The sequence below is a fragment of the Clinocottus analis genome, unplaced genomic scaffold, assembly GCF_023055335.1.
Source record: "Clinocottus analis isolate CAN_PGR_092001 unplaced genomic scaffold, fCliAna1.0.p SCAF_38, whole genome shotgun sequence".
In the NCBI taxonomy this organism is placed as follows: domain Eukaryota; kingdom Metazoa; phylum Chordata; class Actinopteri; order Perciformes; family Cottidae; genus Clinocottus; species Clinocottus analis.
Genome location: NW_027176131.1, coordinates 22,622 through 37,500, shown reverse-complemented (window position 1 = coordinate 37,500; position 14,879 = coordinate 22,622). Strand labels below are relative to the sequence as shown.

The 14,879-nt window shown below is 50.2% G+C and overlaps 2 protein-coding genes across 4 annotated transcripts in view; one reads left to right on the top strand and one right to left on the bottom strand.

Annotated features, from left to right (window-relative positions):
- Positions 1-5,298, bottom strand: part of LOC137799683 (transcription initiation factor TFIID subunit 4-like) — a 13,330-nt gene extending 8,032 nt beyond the window's left edge. Inside the window, exons 1-7 of one of the 2 annotated variants that reach the window (XM_068596474.1) lie at positions 4,339-5,298; positions 4,055-4,221; positions 3,626-3,700; positions 3,328-3,483; positions 3,124-3,246; positions 2,874-2,963; positions 227-403 (exon numbers count right to left, since the gene is read on the bottom strand). In XM_068596474.1, coding sequence (XP_068452575.1) covers positions 227-403; positions 2,874-2,963; positions 3,124-3,246; positions 3,328-3,483; positions 3,626-3,700; positions 4,055-4,221; positions 4,339-5,263 — 1,713 coding nt within the window. In that variant the 5' untranslated portion in view covers positions 5,264-5,298. The remainder of the gene's footprint in view (positions 1-226; positions 404-2,873; positions 2,964-3,123; positions 3,247-3,327; positions 3,484-3,625; positions 3,701-4,054; positions 4,222-4,338) is intronic. The other variant, XM_068596473.1, reaches the window with a different exon arrangement.
- A 422-nt stretch (positions 5,299-5,720) lies between these two features.
- On the top strand, positions 5,721-13,271 carry lsm14aa (LSM14A mRNA processing body assembly factor a). Of its 2 annotated transcripts, XR_011079439.1 has the most exons (10): positions 5,721-6,032; positions 7,689-7,852; positions 8,005-8,155; positions 8,320-8,640; positions 8,790-8,972; positions 9,728-9,920; positions 10,022-10,060; positions 10,162-10,402; positions 11,983-12,069; positions 12,614-13,271. XR_011079439.1 is itself a non-coding variant. In XM_068596475.1 (9 exons), the coding sequence occupies exons 1-9, from the start codon at positions 5,912-5,914 to the stop codon at positions 12,004-12,006; spliced, it is 1,437 nt and encodes a 478-aa protein (XP_068452576.1). In that variant the 5' UTR covers positions 5,721-5,911; the 3' UTR covers positions 12,007-13,271. The 2 variants fall into 2 exon arrangements, 1 of the variants encoding a protein (XP_068452576.1); XM_068596475.1 differs by having other exon boundaries at positions 11,983-13,271.
- The last annotated feature ends 1,608 nt before the right edge of the window (positions 13,272-14,879 follow it).

Below are 14,879 nucleotides of genomic sequence, written 5' to 3'. Positions count from 1 at the left end.
GAGACAGACAGGGAGAGAGACAGACAGGAAGAGAGACAGACAGGGAGAGAGACAGACAGGGAGAGAGACAGACAGGGAGAGAGACAGACAGGACGAGAGACAGACAGGACGAGAGACAGACAGGAAGAGAGACAGACAGGACGAGAGACAGACAGGGAGAGAGACAGACAGGAAGAGAGACAGACAGGACGAGAGACAGACAGGACGAGAGACAGACAGGTCCTACCGCTGCGTTGGTGAGTGGCGTGTTCAGTCTGACGCCAGCTGGACTGATGGGCAGCCGCGGCCTGATGGTGGCGGCGGTGACGGAGCCGGGGGCCATCGGGGGAGGAGCCAAGGAACCGGGGGTCACCAGAGACTGCTGGCTGCTGAGCAGAGACAGACGCAGAGCGGGGAGGCTTTTCTGAGGGGGGAACAACAACAACAACAACAACCGTCAGACAGGGCAGAGAGCAAATGCTAATAGATACATGTATACGCAGAGACAAATGGCTCTGTTCTGGTCCTGTTAGACCTTAGTGCTGATAAAGGACTTGTCTCTGGTCCTGTTAGACCTTAGTGCTGATAGAGGACTTGTCTCTGGTCCTGTTAGACCTTAGTGCTGATAGAGGACTTGTCTCTGGTCCTGTTAGACCTTAGTGCTGATAAAGGACTTGTCTCTGGTCCTGTTAGACCTTAGTGCTGATAGAGGACTTGTCTCTGGTCCTGTTAGACCTTAGTGCTGATAAAGGACTTGTCTCTGGTCCTGTTAGACCTTAGTGCTGATAGAGGACTTGTCTCTGGTCCTGTTAGACCTTAGTGCTGATAAAGGACTTGTCTCTGGTCCTGTTAGACCTTAGTGCTGATAGAGGACTTGTCTCTGGTCTTGTTAGACCTTAGTGCTGATAAAGGACTTGTCTCTGGTCCTGTTAGACCTTAGTGCTGATAAAGGACTTGTCTCTGTTCTGGTCCTGTTAGACCTTAGTGCTGATAAAGGACTTGTCTCTGGTCCTGTTAGACCTTAGTGCTGATAGAGGACTTGTCTCTGGTCCTGTTAGACCTTAGTGCTGATAAAGGACTTGTCTCTGGTCCCGTTAGACCTTAGTGCTGATAAAGGACTTGTCTCTGTTCTGGTCCTGTTAGACCTTAGTGCTGATAGAGGACTTGTCTCTGTTCTGGTCCTGTTAGACCTTAGTGCTGATAAAGTACTTGTCTCTGGTCTTGTTAGATCTTAGTGCTGATAAAGGACCTTGAGGAAGGATCACTGCTCCCTAACCAGGATCACTGCTCCCTAACCAGGATCACTGCTCCCTAACCAGGATCACTGCTCCTTAACCAGGATCACTGCTCCCTAACCAGGATCACTGCTCCCTAACCAGGATCACTGCTCCTTAACCAGGATCACTGCTCCTTAACCAGGATCACTGCTCCCTACCCAGGATCACTGCTCCCTAACCAGGATCACTGCTCCCTAACCAGGATCACTGCTCCCTAACCAGGATCACTGCTCCCTAACCAGGATCACTGCTCCCTAACCAGGATCACTGCTCCTTAACCAGGATCACTGCTCCTTAACCAGGATCACTGCTCCCTAACCAGGATCACTGCTCCTTAACCAGGATCACTGCTCCCTAACCAGGATCACTGCTCCCTAACCAGGATCACTGCTCCTTAACCAGGATCACTGCTCCTTAACCAGGATCACTGCTCCCTAACCAGGATCACTGCTCCCTAACCAGGATCACTGCTCCCTAACCAGGATCACTGCTCCTTAACCAGGATCACTGCTCCCTAACCAGGATCACTGCTCCTTAACCAGGATCACTGCTCCCTAACCAGGATCACTGCTCCCTAACCAGGATCACTGCTCCCTAACCAGGATCACTGCTCCCTAACCAGGATCACTGCTCCTTAACCAGGATCACTGCTCCCTAACCAGGATCACTGCTCCTTAACCAGGATCACTGCTCCCTAACCAGGATCACTGCTCCCTAACCAGGATCACTGCTCCCTAACCAGGATCACTGCTCCCTAACCAGGATCACTGCTCCCTAACCAGGACGGGTTAAATGCAGAGAAGAATTTCCCCAAGAGGATTAATTAAGTGCTTGTTTCTTTTTCTTTTTTCTTCCATTATCCAAACCGTTGTGCTATGCAATTTTAGAGGATTGGGCCTAAAGATAGATTAAAAGCTGTGGAGAGGACAGTAGTAGTAGTAGTAGTAGTAGTAGTAGTAGTAGTAGTAGTAGTAGTAGTAGTAGTAGTAGTACTTGTACCTTGAGGAAGGGTATGAGGTAGGGCTGTGGAGAGGACAGTTTTAGTAGTAGTAGTAGTAGTACTTGTACCTTGAGGAAGGGTATGAGGTAGGGCTGTGGAGAGGACAGTAGTAGTAGTAGTAGTAGTAGTAGTAGTAGTAGTAGTAGTAGTACTTGTACCTTGAGGAAGGGTATGAGGTAGGGCTGTGGAGAGGACAGTAGTAGTAGTAGTAGTAGTAGTAGTAGTAGTAGTAGTAGTAGTAGTAGTAGTACTTGTACCTTGAGGAAGGGTATGAGGTAGGGCTGTGGAGAGGACAGTAGTAGTAGTAGTAGTAGTAGTAGTAGTAGTAGTAGTAGTACTTGTACCTTGAGGAAGGGTATGAGGTAGGGCTGTGGAGAGGACAGTAGTAGTAGTAGTAGTAGTAGTAGTAGTAGTAGTAGTAGTAGTACTTGTACCTTGAGGAAGGGTATGAGGTAGGGCTGTGGAGAGGACAGTAGTAGTAGTAGTAGTAGTAGTAGTAGTAGTAGTAGTAGTAGTAGTACTTGTACCTTGAGGAAGGGTATGAGGTAGGGCTGTGGAGAGGACAGTAGTAGTAGTAGTAGTAGTAGTAGTAGTAGTAGTAGTAGTAGTACTTGTACCTTGAGGAAGGGTATGAGGTAGGGCTGTGGAGAGGACTTCAGCTCAGCCTGCAGACGACTGGTGAACTCCTCGGGTTCAATCTTTGCATCCTGAACAAACATAGAACTCCAGTTAATAACAAATAACAAATATTAAATTATAATAAAATCAATGCAGATATCATATATTATCATTATTATGAATCATAACTATTAATAATATAGGTATAATAATTATATATATATTGTGTATGATAAAATAAGGTCTCACCAGCAGGTCCTGCACCAGGGACTTGACGTTCTTGGAGGTGTCGGGGGAGGGGGAGTTGTGAGACGCCAGCTTGATGAGCGTTGCCAGGAAGTTCTTACACTTCTTCACGTTCTCCTGCATCTCCTGATGGCACGGTAACAAAGGTGGTCACACAGCTGTGGAGAAGATAGAGGACAGACGACAGACAGAGGAGAGAGGACAGACCTGGGACACCACGGAGACCCTGGCAGTTGGCGTGGGAGGGGGGGCGGGCGTGGGGCCTCCGGGCCTTAGGGGGGTTGAGACCACCTTCTGAGAAGGGGCCATCTGAGGGGGGGCCATCTTCACCACCGCTCCACCAGGAGACACCGTGATGGTCTTCTGCAACACGCCACAAGGTCACGCGGTCAGCTGATCATGTCACTTGGTCGCCAAGTCACATGGTCACCTGACCACATGATCATGTCACACGGTGACCTGGTCACATGGTAACATGAGAGAAGAGGAGGGACAGAGGACACACCTGTACGTTTGTGGCGGATGGAGGCTGAACCATTCTGGTCTGAGCGGGGGACGCCAGGCGGACGGTCTGAGGAGCCTGCAGACAACAGGGAGGGAGAACACATTAAGCTGCAGCAAGGCATCATGGGAACCCTTTACATCTGCATCGAGGGAACCCTTTGCATCTGCTGCAAGGCATCATGGGAACTCTTTACATCTGCAGCAAGGCATCATGGGAACTCTTTATATCTGCAGCAAAGCATCATGGGAACTCTTTACATCTGCAGCAAAGCGTCATGGAAACCCTTTACATCAGCAGCAATGTGTGTGTGTTTCATGTGTTTGTCTCATGTGTACAGTTTGTTGGTGATGCTGTAGACTGGATGATTTTGACCCCTACAGGTTCTAGACCTACTATGAGACCTTTAACCCCTACAGGTTCCAGACCTACCGTGGCGGCGGTGCTGACCCGGATGGCGGTGCCGGCGGTTGGTGTTCCGGGTCTCTGGCCAATGTTGGCCACCGCTTGGCCCTGCTGGGTCTTGGCTTGAGCCTGGGCCAGAACCTGCTGAGGGACCATCACCAGCTGACCCGTCTCGGTCCGGACCAGAACCATACCTGAGGAACCGAGGAAGCAGCATCTTCATCACACCATCATCTTCATCACCGGATGTCTGTCTCTCTCTAAACCAGGTGTCCGTCTCTCAGACTGGGACCGGGCGCAGGTCTACTCACCTGGAGGCATGGTGAACCCGGGAGGCAGCTGAATGGTGGTCTGCTGCTGGGGCCGGACGGCCAGGGGGGTCTGAGGAGCCGGCGCTCGGGGGGCAACCAGGCCGGGTCTCTGCTGCTGGAGGGAGGCTGCCACTGGGGGGGGGGCCGGGGGCCTCGCAGCGGCCACGGGGGCCTGACCCACTCCGTTCACCACCGGCTTCAGGGTCACGGCAGCCGTACTGGTCCCGGTCTGGGCTGCAGGGGCCTGGGGGGGGCTGGTCAGGAGGACTGGGGGCTGGCTCGGCACCAGCACCTTGGTGTGCATCAGAGGGGTGCTGTGGTTCACCTGAGGGCTGGGGGGGGCACCCTTGGACTCCACTCCGTTCTGGGCTACTGGACCCTGGTGTCTCTGCAGGGGGGCCCCGCTGCTCCCGGTGCTCACCACCGCCGCAGGAACCGAGTTCACCACCAACTTCACGGCTCCAGCGCCGCCGTTCACACTTTGTAGTCCGGGAGAAGCGTTCCGGACCGCCTCGGTGCTGGGACCCGGAGCCCGCTGGAAGCTGGCTGTGGAGCGGGTGGTCAAAGTTAAGGGTCCCGGTACCGGGGAGATAGTGGCTGTTGAGGGACCGGCTGCGGCGGGGACCGCGGACCCGGAGGACGGGAGGACTCTTCCGGAGAGTGGCTCGTCCGCTCCGGGTTCCGGGGCTAACCCCGCTCCGGGGTGCCCTTGTTGCGGATCCAGAGACCCCGCTCTGTCGCGCGCTTTCCCCGAGAGCTGCCCGGCGGCCGGCGGCGCTCCGTCCCGGGTACCGGCGGGAAACGGAGAGGCGGAAGCTTTCCGGTCTCCAAGCTGCGACTCCAGAGAACCCACCAGGTCGCTGACCGCCTTCTCGTCCACCTCGGTGAAGAGCATGTCCTCCAGCGGATCGGAGGCTCCCGCCATCTTTGATGCTGAACCGTTGTGCAAATTGGTTTTTAGGATGTGCGCATGCGCGCAGGAGCCGAGTCGTTTTCGAGGATAGAAATAGGACAAATAGACTTTCGGTGTGCGCGTTCAGTTACGCGCGCGCGCGTCCCGCAGGTAAACCAATCACTGATCGATAGCTTAGACATACTAATCGTTCCACTGTCATGTTGGAATGTACTTCATCAATGTACTTACTAAATTGACTTAATGTACTGCACTAATACACGTGTGTATACTTAATGTTCTGCACTAATACAAGTGTATATACTTATTGTACTGCACTAATACACTTGTATATACTTAATGTACTTAGTTAATGTACTTGATGTACTGCACTAATATACGAGTATAAATGGAGGACCTATGACTCGACGTTGACGTGTTGACTCTTCTAACCCGCACAGGTCTACATCTCGAAGTCTCGCGATATTACGGAGTTCGCGTTAGCCCCCGCGCTCAGCCACCCGATGGAGGATGAGGAAGCCATGTTGTTGTCGCGGTGACGGTGGAAAGAAAAACTCAACCCGGAGAAACTCCTCGTAGAACGCGCTCCAGTCGCCCTCCCGGACCGGAGGCTCGTCCATCCCGCGGCCCGTCCGGACCCCCGACCCCGTAGCGGACACTATGAGCGGCGGGACTCCGTACCTGGGCAGCAAGATCAGCCTGATCTCCAAAGCCGAGATCCGCTATGAAGGAATCCTGTACACCATCGACACGGAGAACTCCACCGTGGCGCTGGCGAAAGGTGGGGGACAGGGACAGGGGTTCTCATGGGGGACACTGGTCCACATGGGGGACGCTGTCTTCATGGGGGACGCTGTCTTCATGGGGGACAAGGGTTCTCATGGGGGACGCTGTCCTCATAGGCGGACACTGGTCCAAATGGGGGACGCTGGTCTTCGTAGGGGACGGGGGTTCTCATGGAGGACACTGGTCTCATGGGGGACAGTGGTCCTTGTGGGGGACACTGTCGTCACGGGGGACAGTGATCCTTGTGGGAGACACTGTCCTTGTGGGAGACACTGTCCTTGTGGGGGACAGTGGTCCTTGTGGGAGACACTGTCCTTGTGGGGGACAGTTGTCCTTGTGGGAGACACGGTCCTTGTGGGGGACAGTGGTCCTTGTGGGGGACACCGTCCTCATGGGTGACAGTGGTCCTTGTGGGGGACACTGTCCTCATGGGGGACAGTGATCCTTGTGGGGGACAGTGGTCCTTGTGGGAGACACTGTCGTCGTGGGGGACACTGTCGTCACGGGGGACAGTGATCCTTGTGGGGGACAGTGGTCCTTCTGGGAGACACTGTCCTTCTGGGAGACACTGTCCTTCTGGGAGACACTGTCCTTGTGGGGGACAGTGGTCCTTGTGGGAGACACTGTCCTTGTGGGAGACACTGTCCTTGTGGGGGACAGTTGTCCTTGTGGGAGACACGGTCCTTGTGGGGGACAGTGGTCCTTGTGGGAGACACTGTCCTTGTGGGGGACAGTTGTCCTTGTGGGAGACACGGTCCTTGTGGGGGACAGTTGTCCTTGTGGGAGACACGGTCCTTGTGGGGGACAGTGGTCCTTGTGGGGGACAGTGGTCCTTGTGGGGGACAGTGGTCCTTGTGGGAGACACTGTCCTTGTGGGGGACAGTTGTCCTTGTGGGAGACACGGTCCTTGTGGGGGACAGTGGTCCTTGTGGGAGACACGGTCCTTGTGGGAGACACGGTCCTTGTGGGGGACAGTGGTCCTTGTGGGAGACACTGTCCTTGTGGGAGACACTGTCCTTGTGGGAGACACTGTCCTTGTGGGGGACAGTTGTCCTTGTGGGAGACACGGTCCTTGTGGGGGACAGTGGTCCTTGTGGGAGACACGGTCCTTGTGGGGGACAGTGGTCCTTGTGGGAGACACTGTCCTTGTGGGGGACAGTTGTCCTTGTGGGGGACAGTTGTCCTTGTGGGAGACACGGTCCTTGTGGGGGACAGTGGTCCTTGTGGGAGACACTGTCCTTGTGGGGGACAGTTGTCCTTGTGGGGGACAGTTGTCCTTGTGGGAGACACCTCAGAAGTACTATATGGTAATACCTCAGAAGTACTACATGGTAATACCTCAGAAGTACTACATGGTAATACCTCAGAAGTACTACATGGTAATACCTCAGAAGTACTACATGGTAATACCTCAGAAGTACTACATGGGAATACCTCAGAAGTACTACATGGGAATACCTCAGAAGTACTACATGGGAATACCTCACAGTACTACATGGTAATACCTCACAGTACTACATGGTAATACCTCACAGTACTACATGGTAATACCTCATAGTACTACTAGTGACTCCATCTTTGCTTTTATAAATAACAGGTGTACAGGTATAAATAACAGGTGTACAGGTATAACGAGTACTCTCTTCCTCAGTGCGGTCCTTCGGCACAGAGGACCGGCCCACCGATCGGCCCATTCCTCCTCGAGACGACACCTTTGAGTACATCATCTTCAGAGGCAGCGACATCAAGGACCTGACGGTGTGCGAGCCGCCCAAGCCGCCCTGCTCCCTCCCCCAGGACCCGGCCATTGTGCAGGTAGGCTCCGCCCACACAGGGCTCCGCGCACACACCCACACTGCCCTGCTCCCTCCCCTAGGACCCGGCCATTGCGCAGGTAGGCTCCGCCCCCACCGGAGCAGGTGGAGCGCTGCTAGCTTCCCAGTGTGACGCTTACCTTGTCCCCTCAGTCGTCCATGAGCTCCAGCTCGTCCTCCGCCCCCCCCACCCCGTTCCAGTCCGCCGGCTCCTACGGACTCTTCAACCGGGCTCCGGTTCCGGCCTACAACCAGTTCAGCACCAGCCCCCTGGTGTCGCCTCAGTTTGGACCCGTTGGTGTTGGTGAGTTCTTAGTGTTCAGCCTCTGTGGTCTGCATTAAGGGCGTGGGGGCAGCGATGCATCATGGGTATGGAGCAGCAGCAAGACTATATAGATACATGTTAGTATAAACCTTAGTGGAACCGCTCACCCTGATCCGGTTGTGCTTCACCCTGCGCCCCCTCAGGACGCAGCAGCCCCAGCCTGGACCCTTTAAGGAAGAGCCCCACCCTGGAGCAGGTGATCCAGAGCGCCCCCACCACCGCCACCACGGCACCGGCCCACGGCCTGGGGCGCAGGAGCCCCGCCCACGGCCGCACGGCCCCCCCCACCGCCATCCAGAAGGTCCAGCACCAGGACGGCGGGGACCCGAGGAAGGGGGAGCCGGTCAGGGGGGGACGCAGCAGCCACAGCTGGTCTGCACCCCGGACCGTCTCATCCTCTCACATCACTGCTGCAGACAGGACGCCCTCTGCAGGACTCACCCACTCCGTCTTCAGCCACCCAGGTGAGACCATGACCCAGTTGGGACCATGACCCAGGGGAGACCATGACCCAGGGGTGTTCTGTTATTAAACACACTAAATGTTCCTTGTGTTTTTAGCTCTGCTCCACTGTTTGGGTTCTTTCGTCTAATTCCTCGGGTTCTCTCTCCAGCGGCGGCCGGTTCTCCGGCAGGCCGTCGTGGTCGTAGTGGCGGGCACCGTGGCAGAGGACGCTTCAACGTCCGGCGAGACGGACCCATGAAGTTTGAGAAAGACTTTGACTTTGAGAGCGCCAACGCCCAGTTCAACAAGGAGGAGATCGACCGCGAGTTCCAGAGCAAGCTGAAGCTGAAAGGTGAAGTTATTGATGATTGACCCATCACAAGTACCACAAGTTATACACTTTTAATTTGTTATAGTCTTTTTTAGTGTTTTTTTGTCTCATAAAAACACACAATTCAAGTAAATAAAATATATTATTTTGTATTTATAGCATGAAAACACGCTTCAATTATTTTCAACCACTTAATGCCTGTACAAAAATTGTTTTTGAAAAAAAAAAAAAAATCTTCATAGCCAGTGCCTCAGTCTCAGAGCAAAAAAAAAAAAGAATATTTCATGCTGTATGCATAGGTTAATTGGACTCTAAATTGCCCGTAGGTGTGAATGTGAGCGTGTATGGTTGTCTGTCTATATGTCTGTCCTGTGATGCACTGGAGACTTGTCCACGTGAACCCTGCCTTCACCCCTTGACAGCTGGGATCGGCTCCAGCGCCCCGCGACCCTAATGAGGATAAGCGGTTAAGATAATGGATGGATGGATGGATGGATGGATTTTGTATTCATCCTTTAGTGATAATGAAGAGAGATGATGAGCTTTATAATTAATCTCTGATATCCATTTTATATTCATGTGGAAACATCTGGATTCATTCTCGTTGATCACCAACACTACATTTTACAAGATTACACCTTTACGCACCATGATAGCATTGTTATTTACTTTAGCGGTGCTGCTAACGTTGCTAGCTCTCCTCCTGTTGTTTCTATCCTGGACCGGCACCACAGGACTCGTGAGTCCTCCGTGTGACTGTCTGTCCTCTGTCTCAGATGAGAAGATGGAGAAAGCGGAGAAGACGGAGAAGACGGTGAACGGAGAGCAGCCGGTCTCAGCCGACTCCTCAGTGGAAGCCCCGCCCAGCGAAGGCCCGGCCGAGCCGGGGGGCGGAGACTCGCTGGGCCCCAACTGCTACTACGACAAGTCCAAGTCCTTCTTCGACAACATCTCCTGCGACGACACCAGGTTTGTCTGTCTGTCTGTCTGTCTCTCGTCCTGTCTGTCTGTCTGTCTCTCATCTTGTCTGTCTGTGAGTGAGACAATAAGTTGTTGTTTTCTCTCTTCAGGAAAGCTAATGAGAAGTCTGGAGTCTCCGGGTTCCCCAGGTGAGCTTCTCCTCTTCATCATCTCCTCCTCTTCTTCTCCTCCTCTCCTTCTCCTTCTTCTCCTCCTCTTCATCCCTCCTCTTCTTCACCTCTCTCCTCAGGGAGCGGAGGCAGACCTGGGCGGAGGAGAGGAGGATGAACGCCGAGACGTTCGGCCTCCCTTTGCGTCACGGTCGAGGAAGAGGAGGGTACCGAGGAAGAGGAGGAATGGGCTTCCGAGGAGGAAGAGGCCGCTCGGCGAGCCGGGGCTCCTTCGGGCCGCCGCAGGGGGGAGGCGGCTTCAGAGGAGGTTACCGGGGAAACCAGGCTGGCCGGGAGTTCGCCGACCTATCAGCATACAGGGTGAGATTATTATTATAATTAGGGCGTTAGTAACCCAAGTTAACGCGTTACAGTGTTTCCCCTACCGTTATATTAGGGAGCGGGGCGCCTGAAAAAACCCGCCCCTTGTAATTTTCTCTACAGCGCCAGATCACAAAATGTCATTTACGGTTCTCTTTCCTGTAGAACAGATTTACACCTTGTTCCGTTATTGAACAAACTAAACTCCCATGTGCGCACACACACACAGGTGAGCGCTGAGCACACGCACAGCAGTGGACAGAGAGTTAGGGTAAAGTAGATAACTATATCTGCGTTTTAAACGCGCCCAGGTTGAAGATGGCAACAGTAGCTCTCCTGCAAGAAGCACCGGAGCATCTCTCTGAACCCGGAGCATCTCTCTGAACCCGGAGCATCTCTCTGAACCCGGAGCATCTCTCTGAACCCGGAGCAGCTCTCTGAACCCGGAGCAGCTCTCTGAACCCGGAGCAGCTCTCTGAACCCGGAGCAGCTCTCTGAACCCAGAGCAGCTCTCTGAACGATGTTCTCTGAACTGAAAGTGAAACGAGCCAAAATGCTTGTGTCTTGTTCCACCAATGAGCTGCTGGTTCACACATTACAAAGTACACGGACATAAAACTAAGTCATTAATAAACAGATGGAGAAATGCCTGTACTTTCAGGTAAATGTTTAGTTACGTCGTTAACAAATTAAACTTGCGCATGCGCGACTCGGAGATTCTTGGTGTTTTGCCAAAAGTAAATCTCTGAGGTTTTTTCTGCTGTTCCGTATCTGGAAACAGAAACAGATCTCAGATCAACATAGAGCATAAACTGAGAGCGGCCATATCAAATCTACAACCACGTTTTTAAAATATTTGAAGAGGAAAGCAGCTCACTGAGCCACTAATACTGATACAACCTGATGCTCACATATCTGCACTCATTGATTTGTTAAATAAATATTGGCTTATTGTTTTCCACATTTATATTATAAATTACTAAATTATTTAGTAGTAACTAAATATTATTTATTTTTTGCACTTATAGAACATTATTTTCATTGTTCTAAGTGATTGCAATTAATACAAAAAAATGGTCTGATGGAGCAACCTGGTTTACTTGAAAGTTATTGCAATTTTCTTTATTTTGTCTCAATAAAATCACAAATGGAGTCACAAAAGTATGTTATTTACAGAAAAAGTTTGCGAACCACTGCTTTAAGTGTTTGTGTCAGTGTTGTCGTCACCCCCCCTCCCCAGGAAGCTGGCGGAGGTGGGGGGGTTATGGTCATTACGGTCAGTGGTAGTTACGGTAGTTAAGGTAGGTGGTAGTTAGGGTTAGGGTAGGTGGGAGTTAGGGTAGGTGGGAGTTAAGGTAGGTGGGAGTTAAGGTAGGTGGTAGTTAAGGTAGTTAAGGTAGGTGGCAGTTAGGGTAGGTGGTAGTTACTGAAGGTGGTAGTCAGGGTAGGTGGTAGGTATGGTACTTAGGGTAGAAGGTAGTTACGGTAGGTGGTAGTTAGGGTAGGTGCTAGTTACGGTAGTTAGGGTAGGCGTGGTGGTCGTGTTGTCTCGCTGTCTTTATGTCTCTTTCTTGTTGCAGAAGGAGAACAAAGTGTCGGCGTAGTCTGCAGACGAGGACGACCGTCTAGTGGAACTTGTCTTCTGAACTCAGACGGAGTCTCCTCCTGTATGTTCATCACCAGGGTTAGGGTCAGTCATGTTCATCACCAGGGTTAGGGTCAGTCATGTTCATCACCAGGGTTAGGGTCAGTCATGTTCATCACCAGGGTTAGGGTCAGTCATGTTCATCACCAGGGTTAGGGTCAGTCATGATCATCACCAGGGTTAGGGTCAGTCATGTTCATCACCAGGGTTAGGGTCAGTCATGATCATCACTAGGGTTAGTCATGTTCATCACCAGGGTTAGGGTCAGTCATGTTCATCACCAGGGTTAGGGTCAGTCATGATCATCACTAGGGTTAGTCATGTTCATCACCAGGGTTAGGGTTAGTCATGTTCATCACTAGGGTTAGGGTTAGAGATGTTCATCACCAGGGTAAGGGTCAGTCATGTTTGTCACCAGCACTGAGACAGGGGTGCTCCAACACAGGGCGCAATTTAAAAAGTCCATTTCTCTGAATAAGTTCCAATAATGTATAAATGTCATATTTCTCTGTTTTATCATCTTAACTGAACCTGGATCTGATTTATATCGTTTCATTGACCCACAGCTTTATTTGGGGAGGTAACTCTGTTAACCTTCACCTCGCGGCCTCCTCTTCATCAGCCCTCTGCTTCCTCAAGTGTTTGTAGACCATGATCCGCCTCTTAAAGGGCCAGTAGCGATGTTTACAAACGTCCTACACAAAGCAAAGCCATGTTTCTTACTCACAGAATCATGTTGGTTCAACTCAGAATATATTTCCTCCTCTGCATCTTTCTGCCGTGGTCTTTGTTCTCTTCAAACACACCAGACTCCATTCACAAAAACACTCATTTAAGCTCCACAAAGCAGCGCTACTGTCCCTTTAACACCGCTAGACTGTAAACCAGTGGACTTCTGGTCCAGATTGAGGATCCCAGGTCAGAAGCTGTGTTTTAGTTTACCACTCAGCTGTGTGGTTTCCTCTCCACTGGTGCTTCAGGGTTCTCCAGTTATTCGAGCTGCAGTGGATCCACTCAGAGAACCTCTACCGGCTTCAAGCCTTCCAGCAGAAATGTATGGGAGATTAAAAATGCCTCAAGTAAAACAAATGAAGTGAACCTGTTGTATTTCTTTTCATGTTTGCATCATCTGTCAAAGGGCAATTATTAAACATGTTCTCTTTAATAATGAGTAGTTTGTTGTGTTTCAGACCTGCCGATAATAAACAGTCCTGAGTTTCAAAAGTAGATGAGAGGAATCGATTCATTCAATATAATCACCATGTTTCAACGTTGTCATGTCGAATCAAACTTTATGAACATTTCTTCCCTTTGTGTTGTGATTTGGTTTAATGTCACAATTAGTTTACCAAACACCAAATACTTCCTGACCATGTTTCTTGAGGAGTGCCAGTAAATGTACATAAAGGAAATACAAATATTGTGTTTTATATTGCACTTCATTTATCTTTCAGATTTGTTTAATTTCGGCATTTCAAATCTTCTGTGGCTGTTTGCATTTTTCTAATAAACGGTTCCACATGTTCTCACCCGTTCACCAAGTCCAGATCTTGTTCCACGTTGATCTAGATGTTGGTACGTTAGTCTAGATGTTACACATTAGTCCAGATGTTGTTACACGTTAATCTAGATGTTTTTACACGTTAGTCTAGGTGTTGCACGTTAATCTAGGTGTTGCACGTTAATCTAGATTTTGTTACATGTTAGTCTAGGTGTTGCACGTTAATCTAGGTGTTGCACGTTAATCTAGATTTTGTTACATGTCAGTCTAGGTGTTACACGTTAATCTAGGTGTTGCACGTTAATCTATATGTTTTTACATGTTAGTCTAGGTGTTGCACGTTAATCTAGGTGTTGCACGTTAATCTAGATTTTGTTACATGTTAGTCTAGGTGTTGCACGTTAATCTAGGTGTTGCACGTTAATCTATATGTTTTTACATGTTAGTCTAGGTGTTGCACGTTAATCTAGATTTTGTTACATGTTAGTCTAGGTGTTGCACGTTAATCTAGGTGTTGCACGTTAATCTAGATTTTGTTACATGTTAGTCTAGGTGTTGCACGTTAATCTAGGTGTTGCACGTTAATCTATATGTTTTTACATGTTAGTCTAGGGGTTGCACGTTAATCTAGGTGTTGCACGTTAATCTATATGTTTTTACATGTTAGTCTAGGGGTTGCACGTTAATCTAGGTGTTGCACGTTAATCTAGATTTTGTTACATGTTAGTCTAGGTGTTGCACGTTAATCTAGGTGTTGCACGTTAATCTATATGTTTTTACATGTTAGTCTAGGTGTTGCACGTTAATCTAGGTGTTGCACGTTAATCTAGATTTTGTTACATGTTAGTCTAGGTGTTGCACGTTAATCTAGATGTTTTTACATGTTAGTCTAGGTGTTGCACGTTAATCTAGATATTGTTACATGTTAGTCTAGATAATATTACACGTTAGTCCAGATGTTGTTACACGTTAGTCTAGATAATATTTCACATTAGTCTAGATGTTGTTACATGTTAGTCTCAATGTTACACATTAGTCTATATGATATTACACTTTAGTCCAGAGGTTCCGGATGTTCTCATCTAACATAGCCACAGGACAGTCAGTGCCACTAATCTCCCTCCATACTCACATACAGCCTTATGATTGGCTCTTTACTTAACATAGCCACAGGACCGTTAGTGGCACTCATCTCCCTCCATACTCACATACAGCCTTATGATTGGCTCTTTACTTAACATAGCCACAGGACCGTTAGTGGCACTCATCTCCCTCCATACTCACATACAGCCTTATGATTGGCTCTTTACTTAACATAGCCACAGGACCGT

Excerpts from the sequence above, each read along its gene's own strand:
- lsm14aa (XM_068596475.1), top strand. The coding sequence starts at position 5,912 with ATGAGCGGCGGGACTCCGTACCTGGGCAGCAAGATCAGCCTGATCTCC. Across the intron at positions 7,853-8,004 it reads AGGACCCGGCCATTGTGCAG|TCGTCCATGAGCTCCAGCTC; the intron begins GTAGGCTCCGCC and ends TTGTCCCCTCAG. Across the intron at positions 9,921-10,021 it reads ATCTCCTGCGACGACACCAG|GAAAGCTAATGAGAAGTCTG; the intron begins GTTTGTCTGTCT and ends TTCTCTCTTCAG.